Genomic DNA, 22932 nt, shown 5'->3' with positions numbered 1-22932 from the left:
AATAAATATATTGACCACTTTTTATTTTCTTTAATATTATTACTTTTTGAAATTTGTAATTTGAGGGGAGATGCAAATGAAATTATAGAAATATTCTTGTCATAATAATATATTATTTTTTTTAGCAATATTAGAAAGTATTGTGTATAATATATTATTGTAAATGTTGAAAATTTGTGGAAATTAATAAATATATTGACCACTTTTTATTTTCTTTAATATTATTACTTTTTAAGCATGATAATATCATTACTTATATATAAATTAAATTTTAAAATAGTTATCAAGAAATATTTAAAACTAAAATCAATATTGGAATTATCGATCCTTAAAAATAAATAATAAAGATTTAATACAAAATTGAATTGAAATTAACTTAAAAGAACTTTTGAAATAATGAAGACTTGAAAGAAAATCAAACTAAAATTGATTTAAAGTTATGTTTGGTTCTGGAAAATACAAAGAAAAGAAAAAAAAATGTTAAGGAAAATAAATTTCTCATGTTTGGTTGTACTATAAAATATTTCAAAGAAAATTAAATATAATTAAAATTACTTAGAAATTTATGTATTTTAAAATTATTTAATCTTTATATTGATGAGTTAAAATAAATAAAATGAGTTTGAAGTAACAAATAAAAATAATTTATCATCTTTAACTCTATTTTTTATTTTCCTTCACTTTTTTTTCCTTTTACTTTTCCTCTCTATTTTCTTTCTTTTACATTTTCCCTCAAATTTTTCGAGAACCAAACATAACTAAAGGATCTTTCTTAAAAAATGAAAAAAGATAATGTTTGTGACTATTTTTTTCAATTGTTCTTAAAAATAAATCGAAATTTCAAAAAAATTTGTTTAATAAATTTTCTAATAAAAATGATTGTTTAAAAACTTATTTGGAAGATAAAATAATTTTGAAAACATATTTTAAATATTTTTAAGAATAATTTTAAAAGATAATTATATAAACATAAAATATGATTAGAAATAAAACGCTAAATCTGAAAGTTATTGTTAAAAAATATTTGAAAACATAAAGATTAAAAACACAAGTAAACATTTATTCTAAAAAATTAATACAAATTCTCAAATAAAATTTTCTTTTAAAGAAAACATAACATAATTGTTTTTCAAAATCTATTTTTTAAGAGGAGGTTGTCATGGACACAAAAGGAAGACAAAAAAAAATGTTGAAGGGGAATTGTTGGTCCATGCAATAGTTCAAGTTGTGTTAATCAAACCCCACACACAACTAACACAAGTGAAAAATAAGGAGTTGAAATTGAATATAAAGAGGATAAAGGTTGAAACTCACTTGAAAAGTCACTATGCTCAATGTTCACACGGAGTTGTAGTTGGTGGAGAAGGAGTCCTTGTCTGCTAGTCATCCTTTGTTGTCTCTTTCCTGTAGACAACTTCTCTAATGTCTTGACTAGGACATTGGAGAAGTTGCTCTAATTTTGGCACAGGACATCTCCAATTTTGGCACTCTAGCTCTAACATATCATCATTCCACCAACCAATTTAATTTATCTAAAATCAAAATCTCTTGAATAATAAATTAAAACCAAAGTCATAGGTTAAGCTTGAACAATTTACCAAGTCAACATGTATGTCATTGTATCTACAAGGGCTAATGAAGTAGAAGTTTGGTCAATGGCTAAGAAGATGCTGAATAGTTGATGGATGATTTCCTAGAAAATGCTGAGAAGCTGTTAGATGCTTTCCCTCCGGGAAGAAAACTTGGTCTTGTCATCCCCACCTTTTAACACTCAATTTCTCTATTTATTCCCAGTTTCTGGAAGAGTTGTGAAGCATCGGCTCTCATCCTTGCAGAAACTCCTCTGAAAATTCATCAGGGACAGGGAGCAAAAGCTAAGAAAATGGAATCATCCCTTTTCAAGGCGATTGCAACCAATGACATGTTCACTTTCTTCCAACTAGTTCAAGACAAAGATCATCTCAGTGCCAGGACGGCCAGATCTAGGAACACGGTATTACACCTGGCTTCGAGGTTCGGACACCATGAAATGGTCTCCAAAATTATAAAGTTGGATCCTAGAACGACTGAAGATTGTAATAAGAAGGGGGAGACCCCATTGCATGAGGCCTGTCGGCATGGGCATGCCAATGTTGTAATGATGCTATTAGAGACCAATCCCTGGGTTGGTTGCGTGCTTAACCATGAAGACCAGAGTGCAATGTTCTTGGCTTGCAGCAACGGGCACCTGGAGGTGGTGAAGCTCATTTTGAACCAGCCTTGGTTAATGGAATTTGAGGAAGATGGGTCTGATCTGACTTGTCTTCATGTCGCTGTATCAAGAGGGCACACAGGTAAGTTGCAAACTTCGATCAGCTGCTGTTTTTCTTTGATTTTATGGGGATCTCCTGATATTCCCGCATTTAAATCATTTGATGAAATCAGTAAAGTGAAAATGTTCTGCTGCTTAACCAAATTCAGATACCATATTGCAGATGTGGTTAGGAAGATATTAGAGGTATGCCCCGACTTTGCTCCAAAGACTGACAAAAAGGGATTTTCAGCATTGCACTATGCTTGTTGTGGGGACAATTTGGAGATAGTAAAAATGCTTCTTCGGCTTGACCCAGGTCTTGCTATGAAATTTGATAACAGCCGTTGTACTCCATTGCACTTGGCAGCCATGAAAGGGAAAGGTGCAGTCTTGGAGGAATTCCTGGCCATAGTTCCCACTTCTTTTCAGTTTCTCACATCTGAGGGAGAGACAGTATTTCATCTCATCGTAAGATTCAACCAATACAGTGCCTTTGTATGCTTGGCACAGGTTTTTGGTGATACACTTCTCTTCCAGCGACCAGACAGAAATGGTAACACCATCTTACATCTTGCAGTTTCTGCATGGCGCCATCGGGTAGGGATCTCTCATATAGCCAAACACGCTCATATACACATTTTATTGCAGATTGAACAAAGACGAGTCATTTTCATGGCTATTCTAACAACCAACTCTTTTATCTCAATTTTATTCCAGTTAGCAGATTACATCATCAATAAAACAGGGGTGGAGATCAATTTCAGGAACTCTAGAGGCCAAACAGTGCTTGACATCCTCAATCAGGCTGGAAGCACTTCCAAAAACATGCATCTTGAAGACATGATAAAGAAAGCTGGTGGTAAAAGGAGCATTGAATTGTCGTCCCTTATGCCATTGATTGAGGGAACAAGTCCCCAGCCTCTGGCACATGATGAAAGACCCGAAGATGTACATGGTGAAGAACTCAAAATTCCTCTGGACTTTGGGACACACTCTGAAAGCCGGTTCGAATTGCCCACAGAAGACAAACTAGGCAATCACACAACAGAGCACCTGCCTGCATTAGACATTGAAAAGAATTTTGGGGTTGATTTACTCAACCATCAAGTTGAAGAGAAATCTGAAATTCAGGATGATAATCAGTCTGAACCAAGGACGGCCTTGATGAAAGGTTATAAAATAAATTTATAACACATACAGCGGAAAATTGATCTATTTTGCATTCAAAATATATACTGCAGCTATCAAAAATTTAAAATAATAACCTGGATATCAGTTCTTCAAGCATAAAATTTTCTCCAATTGTATGAAGACTCTACGTGTATCCACACCGAAATTAATCTTTGCTATCAACCCTTTGATACGCGGAACTTAAAAAATATAAAATAGAACAACACTTTGTATTTCTTTGGCGTAAAAACAAGAAGGATAAAGATAGATCGATCCTTATTCAGATTGTGTATATATGCTATATAGCATATCCAATACAACTTCTGTTTTAAGTGATAAGATAACTCAACTAATTTGATTTTTTGATTTTATCACTTAATCTATCTCTATCGTGTCCTCCTTCTTTTTTGGGCTACTAAGAGATTCTATTGGTCCATTTGTTTTTCTTTTTGCTATTTTCAATAGCATTTGAAAAAACACTTTGACCAAGTCTTGTAAGTTAAAAAACAAAACCCACATCCCTCCGGTAAGTTGCTGCATGTACCCATATGTTTAGCAAACATTCTCGTGGACTAACTTCCACGTCCAAAGAAAACTATTTTATTTTATTTTTTATCTATATATTAATTATATTCTTGGTGCTAGCAAAGAATATAATAATATTCCACATAGAACATATTTATTTATTTGATTAAAATTAAATTCTCTAATTTAATTATCAAATAATAATAAATAGCTCTTTGCAAAGATTAAAACACTCGTTTGTGTGTGACCCCGTAGGTTCATTACTAAGCTGGTAGTAAATTAATCAAATCAATTTACTAATTAAGGTAGGCGTCTAGCAACACTCCTTAACGTCCAGATAGTATGAAGTAATATCTTTTACTTTCAAGAACCGGTAGAAGAATAATGTAATATTTCCTTCCATCATTTACAGCTCTGGGCTAACTCTAGAGTATGGTATTACTGTCAAACTCTAATAAGTCAACACATTATTTATTTAGTGAATGACTTAAGAAACTCATTTCTTCATTCATTCAATTACCCTTGGCCAAGGTCTTATTTTTTTATCATAGAGCTCAAACTCATTACCAGGAGTTGATGGATTCCTTCTTGATTAATCATTAATTCTACAAGTATTTAATTATATCCAATATCCATTCAACTAGTGCCCTAAGGCATTAGGTGTCCGGGATTAAAATATAATAAATAACTTGTTAATTACTTTGATAATCTCAGGTCAAAGAAAACTATTATATTTCTTCTTGAGAAATTCCTATTGACAATTTAAGGTAAAGATAACCATTAGAAATTCTCAGTTGAGTCAGTTCAATGATCACATCTACATGTGCATCATCTATATATGTAATTTAACAAATGAGATATATCAATCTTTATCCAATAAAGACCATCACATATATATTGATCTATCTGGATTATTGATGTCCTGTTGACAATAATCCTATGATCAAGAACAGTTTAGATTAAAATTATTAAAAGAATTGCTTCTCATTATCATAATCTCTATCATGATAACAATTTCAAATTTTAATCAAGGACCTTATCATATAAACTATTTTAAACAGATATGATAATGAAATAAAGAATTAATATCTTATTAAAACTAAAGTTGATTACATGATAGATTGGATCTTGGGCATACATTTATCCCCAACACTTGACAAATAGAACCAAGAGTTCCTCAAGCAGTTTGCGAAGACACAAGCATCTCAGTCAAAGACACAGGAGAGACCTACTTGAGCTTCACCAAATTCGTCAGAATAGGCAAAATGAAATATACAAAGAAGCCCTTCAAAATGCCAGGAACACAATTATACTAGTCGCAATTTTGATCGCCACGGTTACTTTCACAGCAGGCATAAGCCCTCCTGGTGGTGTCTACCAAGATGGACCACTGAAAGGCAAATCCACAGTAGGCAGAACAATAGCTTTCAAGATCTTCATGATAAGCAACAACATCGCATTGTTTTCATCTCTCTGCATCGTCATAGTCCTAGTCAGCATCATCCCCTTCCAGAGAAAATCACTGGTAAGGCTACTGGTGGTTGCTCACAAGGTCATGTGGGTGGCAGTATCGTTCATGGCTACAGCTTATGTTGCAGCAACATGGGTGATTATACCACATGACAGGGGAACCAAATGGACACTTGAGCTTCTACTTTCTTTGTCTATTGGAACAGTAGGAAGTGTTTTTGTTTATCTAGGTGTGAAGTTGGTAAGACACCGACTAACGAAGTTGAAGACGAGGAGAGAAAAACATACGAAGTCGAAAGGGATGAAACAAATAGAAGAGGCAGTGCCTGCTGCTGACAAACGTAACAATATCACACAATCCAGCTACTCTGATGTTGATAGTGCTCTGTTTCTAGGACAAGGATTTCATGTATACTAAACATTTGCACCGATAAAATCGTTTTCTCTACAAGTTTTATTAGTACTGAATTTGTTGACAGAGTACAACTATTGGATGTGTATAATCATTTCATAGTCATTATGCCAATTAATCATGCACATTGCATCACATAGCTATTAGATTGAGGGAGTGCAAATCCAAAGAGACCAATAAAAGAATATCTAATGAAAATTTGAATTTCAATCCTCATATATGACATACATACATACATATATACATATTATCAATGACCGCTATGTTAAGCATTTAATTTATCTTTCGATCAATTTAGCTTTCCTTTCCTCGTAGGTTTACTTCTTCGAATTGTACCTATGATGCCAAAGAAAGTCCTTGAACATACAAAACTAATTTCAAATATGTAAAGGTATCAAGACATTGCATATACAAGCTAACTAAACAATGCAATCGTGTATAACCAAAAAGCGCACAAAAAATAATTCCTATAGACTTAAAGATTAGAAGGGAGTAAGGATGTTTGGATATGGGAGGTGGTGGTTTAGGCAGCAATATTCTCTTCCCAAATGAGGTTTGACAACACTAAAAAGGAACAATACATAATTGTCGACTTTAAATTCATTATACATACAAATATTCATTCATGCACATCCTTAATCTACTCATCAACCAAAAGATGAACCACCCTTTCCAAGATGAAGGTATCAAAGTTGTCAAAATTTTGATTCAATTGTATAATGGGATGATAATAGTTTTATTATTAATGGTAACAATAAGAGAGGCATATTCACGGGATACAAAAATAATAAATATAATCAAAAGTTAAAAAAGATAAAATAATATTATATAGAATATTTTCTAAGTTGATATGTTATTGTAGTATTAGATTTCTTTATAGAATAAAGAAAATTATTAGAAATATCTGTATAAATATTTTAGGTTATGAAATGGAGATGAGATTATAAAGATTATAGGTGGTGAATGGAACAATGAGGAAGAATGGGAGATACTCAACAGACTAAGAAACTCATATTTCAAGGTATGGATACAATGAGTGAGGAAACATAGGATTGTTCGAAAACTCAATAGTTGCATCCGATTTATCTCATTTACACTATTCTCTATGATATAGTGAAATGATTTTCTTTTATATATGGATGTTCGTATGTTTGGTTGAACCATATTAAAGCCTTGTGTATCTTTATGTTCTTGAACTAACATTGTTTATATTAAAGCTCCACCGACATAATAACGACAATGAATGAATACTTCACCACATTAGCAATATGAATGCATGCATCTCAAGTAAAATAAATGCCCACTTAAATAAACCAAGATACCAAAGCACCACATTAGCAATATGAATGCATGCATCTCAAGTAAAATAAATGCCCACTTAAATAAACCAAGATACCAAAGGCTTTAAAAGCAAAACATGTTTGAAATTTTTGTAAAAGAAATTGACAAAACACATTAAACATATGATATATTAAATTTTCAACTTACATGAATAAAAGCAAAATGATGAAATGAAAAGAGAATAGAAAATATGTAGTAAATAAATTATCATAACCCATATTTTCTTTAATGCTCCAATAGGTCCAATACCAGAAGTAGAAGTATTCATTACTCAATGATAATTTATACCTCTTTGTCCAAAACATGGACAACATGTCCACCAAGTCTTCCAAACAAGAATCTCTGAAGTGCATTTATTAAGAAACAGCTTCATTCAACCATGTTTCACATGAAGATATTGGGAAGTTGAAATATGTATTCAATTTTCAAAATTTCCTTTATTTCCCTGAACTCTCTCAGCAACCAAACAGAGGGTAGATGGAAAATTTTAGGTAATATTCGCAGCAAACCCAACTCGAAATGAATTAAACGAAACGCAATCCAAGCACAAAATCACATGACAGGTGCCTATATTTAAAACAAATTAGCCTCAGCATCTTGAATTTTGGGTTGGGCCATTGAAAATGTGGGCTTCAGCTTGGTAGTCCTGGGCTGTTGTTCTTTTAGTTGGGCCAGCCACATGCATATCTTACGCTGTAAATTGTGGCGAAAGGGTTGTACAATGGGCACAGACTGGTCAATTAATACTAATATTGGTAGCGATGGAAATATGGATGATTTAATTTCATGAAACATTGAAAGAATATTATTATCGATGAAAATTTTGATAAACATAAAAAAAAAAGAAAAATTAAAATAATGGATGAAACTATAACGCATGATAAAATAATACAGGTTAATATTGGTGAAATTTTATATCTTTTTTTGAAGGATTATTTGATTAAAAAAGTTATTGAAAACATAAAATTCAACTGACCTCCTCTTTTGAAAATATGAAATTACAAAAATATACTTCAACAATTATTTTTATTTTTATTTTTTTATGCTACTTCAAATGCATTTGACTTATTTTATTTTTTTCTATATAAAAATTAAATAATTTGAAAATCTATAAATTTATATTATTTTCTTTGATATTTTTTATAATAAAATAAAAAAAATCATTGTCCTTAATTATTTTTTAATATTTTCTTAGAATCAAATATAGCATCAAATAAAAGTAAGGGAGATTGCCAAGAAAAAGTGACAAGTGGTGACTGACATGATTTAATTTACAGAAAACTAATGTCAGAATGAGAAGATGCCACGTTAAAATTCCCATGTAGATTAGTCAACTTTTTTTCATCTCTTTTCTATCTTTAATACAAAGAACTTCAGAGTAGGTTCCCATGAATTTTCATGTATCTCTTATGAATACATATTTCAACTTCCCAATATCTTCATGCAGCATTGTTGTCTATAATGTTAAGCTCCGACTATGTTTCCTTTCAGAAAATTTGAAAGGAAATATGAAGAAAAGAAAATAGAAAGATAAAATCAACAAATTATTTTTATATGATACTTTAAACCCATTTAACATATTTTAGAAAAAAAAATTATTTTTATATAATACTTTAAACTGGGAGTGCAATTTGAACAAGTTGGTTTGACCCAATCCAAACTCAATTCGATATTTGAGTGAGTTTCAATAAACATTTTTATTACTTAAGTTGAGTTTGGGTTTAAGTTTTCTCAATTTGAACTTAATTTGGATTGGATTCGGATTAAGGTTTAAACAACTTGAGTCTAACTTGAACTTGATTTAATATTTTTATAATATTTATAATGTTTATTATCCTGTATGATAATATTCATTTTCTTTTTATATTTTAAAGAAAAAAAATACTAAATTATAATTATATCATATTTTTTTTTTATCATTTTTTTAAAAAGATATACAAGTGTACTTTTACTTTTATATCATACACTTTTTCATTTTTTTTTAAAAAAGATCTATAAATTTATTTTTAAGTTTATTTTTATTATTATTTTGCAATTTTATGTTATTTAACATTTAAATTTTGGTATAAATATAAAAACAAGTTTTTTAAAAATCACTATGTATGGATTTTAAGTCATACCACCTAAATTTAGTTCAACCAATCGGAGTTCAACTCGAGTTTAGAAAAATAAGGTTGAATACTTTAGGTTAAAGATTGAGTTGAGTTGAGCTTGGGTTTATTTTTTCTTAATTTGGGTTATGTTTAGGTTAGCCATAAACCGGATCAACCCTCTCAAGTTTTAGCCCTACTTTAAACTTATTTTTTATATTTTAGCCCTTTTATATGAAGATTAAATAATTTGAAAATGTGTAAATTTTTAATTAATTTTAATTATCTTCATTTTTTTTTAAACTATTTTTCATAGTAAAACAAAATATAAAAAAGTCATTTTTCTTCGTATTTTTTTTCTTTCTATAATACTTTCTTGAAATCAAATATGGTGTAATGCTTTGAACTTTTACTTTTGTATTTAATTTCTATAAAGATTTTCTTTGATATAATAATTTGTCTTGATCTATGATTTCCAAAATTAGTTTTTCTTGTTAAATTAACATTTTTTTTTTTGCTTGTTTTCATGTACCCGTGCATTTCCTTTTGTATATGCATACAAACATACAATTTATACGTTCATCACATTCAAGTTTGTCCTAATAGCACAAAAGTATATAATGTTATACACAAATTCTTAATGAGATTGAAATTTGGTTTCATAACAATGAATTTTTTAATCTTATTCTTATTATAAAAAATGATCCAAAGACATTAATGAATTAATAGAAATGGAATGAATTTCTTGTTTTGATTCTCGATTCTAGGTCCCAAACATGACCTAAGGGTTATTTGATTAAATGAGATAAAATAATCTCAATATTGTTACAAAAATCTCTATTTTTAAAACATGAAATATATCCTTTTTATACAAAATAGAATTTATCAATATTTTTTTCTCAGTTCTATGTCCACACATTTTTACAAAAAAAGTATTTGGCAATCATATCAAAATGGTGTTATTTTTTCAAATTAGGGATTATCTTATTCAAAGGAAAATCATTTGAAAATGTACACATTTTTAACTAATTTTAACTATATTTTATTCTCTTTTATTTTTACTTTTTATGATAAAACTAGACAAGAAAAAAATATATATTTTAATTTTTTTTATTAGTACTTTTTTAGAACAAAACATAGCGTTAACAACCTATAAAAATAAGGACAATCACTAAGAAAAAGTAACAAAAGATGCTACGTAGGGGACCCAAATGGATCATTTTTAGACTAGTCAAATCCTTTGCATATTCAAAGAAGATTATTGATATTCCATGGGACCAACAATCCATTACCTTGCTCTCCCTCTCTTCTTTGACTGTTCTTCACAAGCAAATTCTTCCTTGTTTTTAGTATAAAGAATTTAATATGGTAGGTTCTACTCAATTTCGAATTTAAGATGTTAGTTCCACTCAATTTCCTTATATCTATTATGAACGCATCTTTTAACTTCCCTGTATCTTCGAGGGGATCATCATCTATTACGTTAAAGTCAAATCTTGACTATATTTGATTCTATAAAATTTAAAGAAAATGAAAGGAAAGGAGATAGAAAGATAACCTAGAAGTAAAAGAAAGGAAAATTATAAAATATAAAAATAAAAATAAAAATAAATTTAAAACCGATAAATTAGTTTTATACAATGCTAAAAATTCTTCACTTATTTAAAATTATCTATATAAAAATTAAATAATTTTAAAATGTATAAGTTTTTAATTAATTTTGATTTTTATAGTAAAACCAACTACGAGAAAATAATTTTTCTCAACATTTTTTTTTATTTGGGTGGTACTTCTTAGAACCGGACATTTTTTTTCCTAGGCATAAAATGTAACCCTTCTTGTATAAATGTAAACTTCATCCTGAAGCGAGAGCAATGATCTTCCAAGAGGATGCTGAGAAGTCGATGGATGATTTCCTTGAAGATGATAAGCAGTCGATAGATGCAATCCGAGAAGACACTAGGAAGAAGACTTTTGACTTGTTATTCCCACTTCACAGGCAGTTTCCCTATTTACTTCCAGTTTTGGAGGACTAGTGAAGGTGCAGAGAGTATCATCAGCTCTCATATTCCTTCCTGACGTTCCTCTGAGAATCCACCAGGAAGCAAGAGCGCTAATCAAGAAAATGAGAACCTCGCTTTTCAAGGCTATTGCAACCAACGACAAGCCCGCCTTCATTCAGCTAATTAATGAAGGATATGCCTTTGAGACAACGGCTAAATCTAAGAGCACCGTGTTACACCTGGCTTCAAGGTTTGGACATGGCGAATTAGTGCTGGAAATTATCAGGCTGCATCCCAGAATGGTTGAGGCCCGTAATAAAAAGGGAGAGACTCCATTGCATGAAGCTTGCCGGAATGGAAACGCCAAGGTGGTCATGCTGCTATTAGACGCCAATCCCTGGCTTGGTTGCGCGCTCAACAATGAAGACCAGAGCCCACTTTTCTTAGCTTGCCACAACGGGCATCCTCACGTAGTGGAGCTCATTTTGAAACAACCCTGGATGGTGGAATTCGAGGAAGACAATCCGGATATGAATTGTCTTCATGTCGCTGTATCAAGAGGGCACACATGTAGGTTCCAAACTTTCATTACATCAAGATCTTAATTTGTTTGCTGAGATTTCTGTTTAAATCATTTGAAGAGCTCATTTCAGTGAATAGTTTCTATTGCTCAACCAAAATCTACATGTATATATATATATATATAGTATTAAATTCAGAAGCTATATTGCAGATGTTGCTAGAAGAATATTGGAGGTATGCCCGAATTTTGCTCCAAAGACTGACGACATGGGACTTTCAGCATTGCACTACGCTTGTAGTGGGGACAATCTGGAGATAACAAAAATGCTTCTAGGGCTTGACCCGGGTCTTGCAGTGAAATTTGATAACAATGGTTATACACCACTGCACTTGGCGGCCATGAATGCCAAAGATGCAATCCTTGAGGAATTCCTAGCGATGGTTCCCGCTTCTTTTCAACTTCTCACAAGAGAGGGAGAGACCGTCTTTCACCTTGCAGTAAGATTCAACCGATTCAATGCCTTTGTATGGTTGGCACAGAATTTTGGTGACACGGATCTCTTTCACCAACCTGACAAAAGTGGTAACACCATCTTACATCTCGCAGCCTCTGCAGGGCGCCATCGGGTAAAGATCTTTCATATAGCCAAACATATGCACATATACACAATTGTTTTACTGCAGACTGATCAAAGACAAGTGATTTCCATGACTATTTCAGATTTCTGTGTTATCAAGTCTCAAGAATTACAAATCATATAATAACAAAATATTCGATGCTGCCTATTTGATTAACTGCTGGAATACATCTTGGACCATTTCATTATGCGTGAGCATATTCTAAGAACTCTTTTGTCTCAATTTATTCCAGCTAGCAGACTACATCATCAATAAAACAAGGGTGGAGATCAATTTCAGGAACTCTGGAGGGCATACCGTTCTTGACATCCTCGACCAGGCTGGAAGCAGTTCAAAAAACAAACATCTTAAAGACATGATCATAGAGAAAGCCAATGGTAAAAGGAGCATTGAATTATCGTCTCTTATGCCAGTGCCAGTGATTGAGCGAACAAGTCCCCAGCCTCTGGCACATGAGGAAAGACCTGAAGATGTACGTGATGAAGAACTCAAAATTCCTTTGGAATCTGGGACACACTCACAAAGCCGGTTCGAATTGTCTACAGATGACAAACTTGACAATCACACAACAGGGCACTTGCCTGCATTATACATTGAAATGAATTCTGGTGTTGATTTTCTCAACCATCAAGTTGAAGAGAAATCTGAAATTCAGGATGATAATCAGTCTGAACTGCGGCCAGCCTTGTCGAATAGAACAAGGTATTCCTCAAGCTGTTTGTGTAGACACAAGCATCTCAGTCAAAGACACAGGAGAGATCTACTTGAGCTTCACAAAGTTCGCCAGAATAGGCAAAATGAAATATACAAAGAAGCGCTTCAAAATGCCAGGAACACAATTATACTAGTCGCAGTTTTGATCGCCACGGTTACTTTCACAGCAGGCATAAGCCCTCCTGGCGGTGTCTACCAGGAAGGACCAATGAAAGGGAAGTCCACGGTAGGCAGAACAACATCTTTTAAGGTCTTCATGATAAGCAACAACATTGCATTGTTCTCATCCCTCTGCATTGTCATAGTCCTAGTCAGTATCATCCCCTTCCAGAGAAAACCACTGGTAAGGCTTCTGGTGGTTGCTCACAAAATCATGTGGGTGGCAGTATCATCCATGGCTACAGCTTATGTTGCAGCGACATGGGTGATTATACCACATGATAGGGGAACCACATGGACACTTGAAGTTGTATTCTGTTTCTCTGTTGGAACAGTGGGAACTATTTTTGTTTATCTAGGCCTAGTGTTGGTAAGACACTGGTTAATGAAGTTGAAGACGAGGAGAGAAAAACATACAAAGTCAAAAGGGAAGAAAGAAATAGAAGAGGCAGAGGCTGCTGCTGACAAATTTGAAGTTATCACATCATCCGGTCACTGGAGAGAAAAGCATACCAAGTGGAAAGCAATGAAAGAAATAGAAGAGGCAGGGGCGGCTGCTGATGACAAATCTGAAGATGTCACATTATCCAGTTACTCTGATGTTGATAGTGCCAGGCGCCTAGGACTAGGATATCATGTGTACTAAAAAATATGCGTCAAAAACAGATGGTCCAAAAGAAGTTGATTTGGTGCCTAATTTGTGGGATCATAAACATGTTGCTAGTTCAAGGAAATCCCTTATGCTTGCTTCTTGTAAGAGTTAAAAAATTGTCCAAGACTTCGAGTGACTACCTTTTAATTTTAACATCTTCTCAAGGTCTCTATTTTTTCATCCAAATCACTGTTCCATTACTTTTGCTGGGTGAATAAATATGTCCTTAACACTTCTACCTGCTACAAAGGGCAGTGGCATGCCACAGACTTGTGTTTCATAAGCAATCTTACGAATGGCACTTAGACACTCAACTTGCTTGAAGTTTTTAAGTCAGCTAGCCTTCCTCTCGTTCTGATCTCACTAAGCTACATGATTCAAAAACTTGAGAAGAACAAAGGAAGCACCCTTAAAGAATGAAAGCTTTTATTGCTCAAAAGCCTTATAATACTTTTGGAAGCTCAAGGGCTTGGTGCCTCGACCAAATAAGGTCACCACCTATTTATAGGGCTCTAAGAGAATTCTTTGTAACCCTCAAAGGTTTATTACATCTCTAGAATTTACTATAAATTCCTACATAAGTGCTATGTACATGTTATGAACAGGAGTTCTCATCGTAAAATCTTTCGTACTTTTCCACTATTTCTTGTTCATGTGTGAAGATGTGTGGATGTCTACGGTCTAAGGGATTTTTGCTCTCTTATAAAAGCTCAAGTGAGGGGTCATTTATGTTTAACTACCAAATTTCCTAAAAGTTTAAGTTGGCAGGATTTGGACTCAGTATGCATATCGTGCTCTTTAACAACCTCCATCACATGCGGCCCCATACCTGCACTTGGACACGTGGAGAAAACACAAACAAAGAACTACAAATTGAGGTGAGAGATACATAGGTAAAGAAGTGCAAATTGGAGGAGAGGAGAACAAATGGAGAATCAAACATGCAAATTACAGAGAGGTGACTATGATGCATGACCTCCTGCCAAACCAAACTTTGACATCATATTGAACTACCAATTTTCTTAAATGTTTAAGCTTGTAGGATTTGGATTCAATATGCATATATTTCCTTAACATGTTGAACTACTAATTTTTCTAAAAGTTTAAACTTGAAGGATTTACGTTCAATATGCATATCATGCTTTTTCAATATCTCTTGTTCATGTGTGGAGATGTGTGGATGTCTACAGATTTTTGTAGGAGTTTCTTGCTCTCTTATAAAAGCTCAAGTGAGCGGTCATTTATGTTTAACTACCAATTTTACTAAAAGCTTAAGCTTATAGGATTTGAACTCAATATGCATATCATGCTCTTTAACAACCTCCTTCACATGCGGCTTCATACCCACACATGGACACGTGAAGAGCAAACACAGACAAAGAACTACAATTGAGGTGAGAGATACATAGGTAAAGAAGTGCAAATTAAAGGAGATGAGAAACAAATGGGGAAGCAAGCATGCAAATCATGAAGAGGTGTGGCTCTGAAGCATGACCTCCCGCCAAACCAAGTTCTGATACAATGTTAAACCACAAATTTTTCTAAAAGTTTAAGTTTATAGGATTTAGGCTCAATATTCTTATTATGTTCCTTAACATGTTGAACTGCCATTTTTTTTTTTTTTTTTTTTAAGTTTAAACTTGTAGTATTTGAGCTCAATATGTATATTATATTCCTTAACACCTATAAGGATTACAAATTAGAGGGAAAGATACTAAAGAATTGGAAAATGGGAGAGGAAACACAAATGGAGGAAATAAACATGCAAATTGCGGAGAGGCGACTTGAACCCATTACCTCTCGCACGCCAAACTAAATTATACCATATTGAACCACCAATTTTCTTGAAAACTTTAACTTGTAGAATTTAAGCTCAATAGGTATATCATGTTGTTTAACAATTTCAAGCAGAATGTAATAGACAACTTTTCTAAGTGCTCCATTCATCATCTTTCTACTGTTTTAGGTTTTCATTCGTCCATATCCACAACCTCATCTATACGGCATATATATATATATATATTACAATGTGGTCGATGTCTTGATTTTTAATACTGACAAAATCTCCACTCCCGCAATTGCTCTAACATATCCACAACCAACCAGTTTTTACCATAACTCCACCTAAAATCAAAATTAATAGGATCGATTTCTTCTATGTTTATTTTGGTATGGTATATTTGCACCTCTCATCTGTTTATGGTTTTTAGCAGTGGGCAAGATCACTCGGATTAGATTCACTAGTAAGCGTCCACATGCGATGGACTTGAGCCAATCACTTTGGATAAATAATAAATAACTGCAAATGAATATTATTATAAATGATAAAAAAAAATGCTTAATTTAGTCTACAATATATAAAGATGCATCAAAAGATAAAGAAGATAACATTATTTTGACAAGTTTTATAGTACTGAATTTGTTGATAAGGTACTAAGGTGGGATGTGTGTAATCATTTTGCGTATTCCCTATGCCAACTATGCACATCAAAGAAAATACAAACTTGAATTCAAGACAATGTAGAAAATAATAACAATGCAGAAAACAACAACAATGCAGAAAACAAGTTATTTAGAGTATGTTTGACATGTGATTAAAAAATAGTTTTTTATTTTTTAAAAACAAAAACTTGTTTTTAAAAGTTTATAACCCTGTTTTGGCCATTATTCTATACTTTCGGTTTTTAAAAACAAAGTGAAATAAGAAACAATTTTTAGATAATAAGTATATATAAGTTGTTTTCATAAGTTTTTAAAAACAAAAGGAAAACCTAGAAAAATAAAAAAAAAATCGTAAAAGACAAGTAAAATTGAACATGACATTGTCCTTTTGTTGAACATGACATAATTCTTTTTCTCTCTCCACAATCTAGTATTAATACCAAAAATCTTCAAAATATGATCTTTCTTTAAATTACACATATTTTTCTCAATTTCTTTTAATTTCTCTAAAAAAATTTATTAAGCAAATAAATTTCTAATCAAACGATACTTGGTATATAAAAATTATTAATTTTCAAAAATAATTTGAAACTCAAAAACCAATTTAATTAGTAGAATAATAGTCATAAAACTCAATAACATTAGAAAGTCAAAAACCAAAATTTATTTTAAATTACTTTGTTACTTTCTTCTTTAGATATATCATGATTTTTTAAAGGTTTTTTCACTTGGTAAATAAGTTTTAAATTAAGCAAAAAAATATGTTGGATTCATTAATGAGTCTAGTAATTTTAAAAAATAACTCAATACTTAAATAGTGATCTAATTAATACTTAAAATTTATGGACAAAAAATTGGTGTACAAAGGCTTTATTATTTCTTTTTTTTTATATATATAAAATCATTATTTTCCCACTGTTTTCACTAGAAAAAATAAAATGAAATAAGACTTAATACCTTGGTATTAAGCGAGTGGTGAACGTGCATTCAACTAACATTCTCCTACTTGGTCCACACCTTTAACCTAATGTCCTATTTCAGTCCATCAATTATCCCATTAAGTAACAAATACATGAATCATGGAGATAAGTCCTCTATTTAACGAATGTTACCTTCCATGTATTACAATGTACTCATTTCTTAACATTATACTTTATGTGACAATATTACTTAATGAATAAACCCTATGTTCATTCTTGGTCCAATGAAGTTGAATTTTCTCAAAATTAAATAAAAGTGCACATCAATATGAGAAAACATCATAATAAGAGTTTGTACAATAAAAACTACATAAGGGAACTAAGTCCCATGTTCACTACATGATCCTTGAATTTCAATGGTGGCATGCCCTTAGTCAAAGGATCAACGATCATCAATTTAGTGCTAATGTGCTTAATAACCACTTTCTTTTCTTTAACACGTTCTCTTATGGCTAGATACTTAATGTCGACGTGTTTGCTTCGACTTCCACTATTATTGTTCTTCTCCATAAAGACTGCAGCTGAATTGTCACAATATATACTCAATGACCTAGATATTGAATCCATAACTCTAAGCCCAGAAACGAAACTCTTAAGCCATACACCATGTGAAGTTGTCTCAAAACAAGATATGAACTCAGCTTCCATAGTAGAAGTAGCAATCATGGTCTACTTAATGCTCTTCCAAGATATAGCTCCACCGGCCAATATAAAAATGTATCCAGATGTTGATTTACGTGAATCAACACAGCCAGCAAAGTCTGAATCTGAGTAGCCAACAACCTCTAAATTGTTTGTCCGTTTGTACATAAGCTTGTAATATTTGGTTCCTTGAAGATATCTCATCACTTTCTTTGCAGCTTTCCAATGGTCCTTACCTGGGTTACTCTGATATCGTCTTAGCATTCCAACAACAAATGCAATGTCGGGCCTTGTGCAGACCTGATACATCAGACTTCCGACTGTAGAAGCATATGGAATGTTCTTCATTTGTTCCATCTCAAGACCGTTTTTCAGGCATTGGTCTAGATTGAACCCATCACCCTTCACTATAGGGGAAACACTAGGTGAACAATTCTTCATCCGAAATCTCTCAAAAACTTTATTGATATAGGTTTCTTGAGACAAACCTAAGATACCTTGAAATCTGTCTCTATGGATCTTAATGCCAATGACATAAGATGCTTCACCCATATCCTTCATGTCGAAATTTTTAGAGAGGAATTGTTTCACCTCATAAAGTAAACTCTTATCATTGGTTGCAAGTAAGATGTCATCCACGTATAAAACAAGAAAACAAACTTCACTCCCACTGACCTTAAGGTATATGCATTGATCCATAACATTTTCTTCAAAACCAAATGAAGAAATTATGTTATGGAATTTTAAATACCATTGGTGGGATGCTTGTTTTAAACCGTATATGGATTTCTTAAGCTTACAAACCAATTGCTTACCATCACTAGAGGGGAATCCTTTAGGTTGTTTCATGTAAACCTCCTCCTCTAGCTCCCCATTAAGAAATGTCGTTTTCACATCCATTTGTTGCAATTCCAAATCAAAATGGGCTACTAATACCAATATAATGCGCAAGGAATCTTTCTTAGATATAGGAGAAAAGGTTCCCGTGTAATCGATTCCTTCTTTTTGAGTGAACCCCTTTGCAACAAGTCTGGCATTGTGTCTCTCAATGTTGCCTAATGAGTCTTTCTTTGTCTTAAAAACCCATTTACATTCTATGGCTTTTGCACCATTAGGCAACTCAACAAGGTCCCAAACATCGTTGCACTTCATGGAACTCATCTCATCCTTCATGGCATTGTACCACAATTCTGATTCTTTACAACTCATGGCTTGTGAAAAAGATTCGGGATCATTTTCGGCTCCTATGTTGTAGTCACATTCCTGTAGATACACTACATAATCATTAGGAATTGTTGATCTCTTAGTTCGAGTAGACCTTCTTAAGGTCGCACCAATATCTTCGAAGGAAGTATGAGGTTCAACTTGTTGTTCAGAAGTGTCAGGCAACTCCTGATCAACTTTATTTACTAGAATGTTGTCAACAGCTTGTGGAACTTCAATGACTGGTTGAACTTTAGCGATTGTTCATTCTTCACCCGTTTGTACTTGAGGGGTGTTATGAACAATAAACAATCTATCACTTGAAGTGGAAGGTTGAGACTTTGTATGATCAATATCAGAAACTATGTTTCTGAATTGATCGCTCCCACTAACCAAGTCATATTCAAGAAATTTAGCATTTCTCAATTCCACAATCCTAGTGCTGTGAGAAGGGCAATAAAATCTGTACCCCTTAGGCTTTTCAGCATATCCAATGAAATACCCACTAATAGTCCTTGGGTCCAGTTTCTTCTCTTGTGGATTATAAATTCTCACTTCAGACGAGCATCTCCAAACGTGCATATGTCACAAACTCGGTTTCCAACATTTCAATAACTCAAATGGCGTCTTTGGGACAACCTTGGTTGGAACTCGGTTTAATATATACACTGCTGTCTCAAGTGCTTCAGTCCACAAGAATTTAGGAAGTTTTAAGCTGCTAAGCATACTCCTCACCATGTCCAATAAAGTTCGGTTTCTTCTTTCTGCTACACCATTTTGGTATGGAGAACCAAACATGATGTATTGGGCAATAATCCCATGTTCTTGAAGAAACTTCGCAAATGGCCCAGGTGATTGTCCATCTTCCAAGTATCTACCATAATATTCTCCACCTCTATCTGATCTCATGATCTTAATTTGTTTACCACATTGTTTCTCTACTTCTGCCTTGAAAACTTTAAAGGCTTCTAAAGCTTCATTTTTGTTATGAAGTATGTAGAGATACATGTATCGTGAGAAATCATCTATGAAAGAGATGAAGTATTTCTGACCATGAGAGTCCATGTCAAGACTACATATATCAGTATGTATGATATCTAGTATGACAGAACTCCTAGTAGCACCTCTCTTTGACTTGTTGGGTTGTTTTCCCTTAATGTAGTCCACACAAGTCTCAAAGTCAGTAAAATCTAGAGTACTAAGTACCCCATCATTCACCAACCTTTTGATTCTATCTATGGAGATATGACCTAATCTCCGGTGCCACAATGTAGAGGAATCCTCATTAACAACACATCTTTTAATGCCAGTTTGAACATGTAATGAATGATGAGTGGTATCATTTTGTAAGAATATGCAATAAAGACCATCAGACAAAATATCATCCCCAACACAATCGGATTTATAAATCAAACTGAAAGATGTTTCTAAAAAATGAAAGGAATATCCAAATGGTACAAGTCTAGAAATTGAAATCAAGTTTCGTGAGAAACTTGGTACATAAAAGGTCTTTTGCAATTCTAAAACAAAACCACCATTTAAAGTTAAATAACATGTCCCTATTGCTTCCACATGCGAGCCCATCTTGTTTTCAGATAAGATGAATTGCTCACTTGTCACTGGCTTCCTTAGGTTTTGCATACTCTACAAGGAATTTGAAATGTGGATTGTAGATCCAGAATCAATCCACCATGTGTTTGTATTTACATTAACCATATTAGATTCATAACAAACAAATGAGGTAGGGTTACTTTTCTTCTCAAGCCATTTCTGAAATTTCAGACATTTCTTCTTCACATGTCCTTTCTTTTTATAGAAAAAACACTTTTCGTCTTTCTTAATGTCAGATTTGAAAGGAATTTGTTGCTTCCTTTTCTGACTGGCTTGAGATTTTCCTTTATTTCCTTTCATTTGCGTCACCAGCATGGCACTTTCTCATTGTTCCATTAATAACCTTCCTTCCTCTTGAACACACATGGTCATCAATTCATTGATAGACCACTTATCTTTATGTGTGTTGTAAGAGATTTTGAAAGGTCCATACTAAGGCGGAAGAGTGTTAAGGATAAAGTGTACCAAGAAGGATTCAGACATTTCTACCTCGAGCTTTTTCAATTGAGCCACTATGTCCCTCATCTCCATGATGTGTTCGCGTACACCTCTTATACCGATGAGCTTTAGGGATGTGAACTTCATAATCAGGGTGCTTGCTAAGGCTTTATCTGAAGTGACGATTGCTCGTCAATAGCCTTGAGCAATTCGGGAACATTCTCATGTTGCTCAATTGAACCACGTATACCAACACTAATTTTTGTCTTAATGTACATCATGCTGAGGCAATTAGATTTCTCTCAGCGTTCGTACAATAGTATTTCTTCAAGTGTGCTGGTATCAGTGATCTTATGTGGTTCATCTTTCCTTATGACATAGTCTATGTCCATGCACCCTAATTGAAGAAGAATTCTCTCCTTCCATATCTTAAAGTTATCTCCCCTAAGTTCGGGAACCTCACAACGAATATCAGATATGCTAGGTAAAACTGCACAAAAAGATTACAAGCTTATTAAAAAATTTGAGGCTATAATATAAATTCATGCTTTACCAATGTAGAACATGCTTAAAATTGAATCTAATTTTATTAAAAATTGTCTGTGAGCTAAATCTTTAATTCAATCAAATTCACTATCTTTATGATAGACTTTATCAAACTATTTTATTGAATTATGAAATTTATTATGAATATAGTTTGATATTTTCTGTCTATAATTTTTATGACAAACCTATTAAATTAATTCTTCCTAACTCCTGTGGGTAAATCAGGAAAAATTAATTTTAATATTTTATCCTAATTAATTATATAAACATAATGAAAACCCTGGGGTAAAATCATCATATTTATATAATTAATTACAATTAATGTCTATAATGTGATCCTTTATTTACTTAATATATAATTTTATATAATTAAGGATGTTGTGGCTATTCCTTAATTATTTAAAATTATATGGTTCACTAGACATTAAAACTATATGATATAAATTTAATATATCTAACTCAAATTTAGGCAATAATTGCATGCATTAAGAGTTACAACTTTAATTTAGGCTACAAACATATAAAACATTATATAATTATTTATTTTGCATGTATAAAATTTACATAATAATTTTTAAAATAATTTAAAGGTTTCAGATTATGAATGAGTTCCTAAATCCAAATAAAACACAATCAATTCCATGCCCAATAAAATTTAAAAAAAAAAAGTCAAATCGGGCCAAAAAATGCCTAAATTGGTCCACATGCCCACATTGAGCCCCATGGCCCAACAAATTTTATTTCTAAGCCATTACCGGTTAATCCATATTTAAACCTAAACTTTAGTGGGCTTCATAAGAAACCCAACCCTTAGTATTCAAAATGGGCCATTGTTTATGCATTAAGCCCAAACGGCCTAATAACCTCTTATACCAAGGCCCAATTCCTTAGTAGAACCCAATCTCTTTCTAGTTTCTTTCATTATTTTTAATATCACCATTAGCCAAAACCCAATATCCTATTATTATTATTATTTTAATATTTAAATATCACTTGCAACTGAAACCTCCAATCTCCTATTTTGATGCCATCCGCATGGACTGCACCAACACTGACAGCGCCATGCACTCCACGACTTGC

The 22932-nt window shown here is 32.8% G+C and overlaps 3 protein-coding genes across 3 annotated transcripts; 2 read left to right on the top strand and 1 right to left on the bottom strand.

The window, feature by feature from the left end:
• Positions 1–1518: 1518 nt before the first annotated feature.
• On the top strand, positions 1519–5944 carry LOC100253256 (ankyrin repeat-containing protein ITN1). Its single transcript, XM_059739832.1, has 4 exons — positions 1519–2333; positions 2475–2890; positions 3011–3451; positions 5109–5944. Exons 1-4 carry the CDS (start codon positions 1883–1885, stop codon positions 5874–5876), a joined length of 2076 nt encoding a protein of 691 aa, XP_059595815.1. The 5' UTR covers positions 1519–1882; the 3' UTR covers positions 5877–5944.
• Positions 5945–11143: 5199 nt separating this feature from the next.
• Positions 11144–14080, top strand: LOC100258390 (ankyrin repeat-containing protein ITN1-like). Its single transcript, XM_059739831.1, has 3 exons — positions 11144–11874; positions 12038–12567; positions 12698–14080. Exons 1-3 carry the CDS (start codon positions 11427–11429, stop codon positions 13982–13984), a joined length of 2265 nt encoding a protein of 754 aa, XP_059595814.1. The 5' UTR covers positions 11144–11426; the 3' UTR covers positions 13985–14080.
• Positions 14081–18081: 4001 nt separating this feature from the next.
• On the bottom strand, positions 18082–18495 carry LOC132254356 (secreted RxLR effector protein 161-like). The gene has a single exon (XM_059739830.1). The coding sequence runs from the start codon at positions 18493–18495 to the stop codon at positions 18082–18084; it is 414 nt and encodes a 137-aa protein (XP_059595813.1).
• Between the last annotated feature and the right edge of the window lie 4437 nt (positions 18496–22932).

The sequence above is a fragment of the Vitis vinifera genome, chromosome 9 (genome assembly GCF_030704535.1).
Source record: "Vitis vinifera cultivar Pinot Noir 40024 chromosome 9, ASM3070453v1".
Classification (NCBI taxonomy): domain Eukaryota; kingdom Viridiplantae; phylum Streptophyta; class Magnoliopsida; order Vitales; family Vitaceae; genus Vitis; species Vitis vinifera.
Note: the sequence above shows the minus strand (reverse complement) of the source record. Positions and strands in the feature narration are given on the sequence as shown.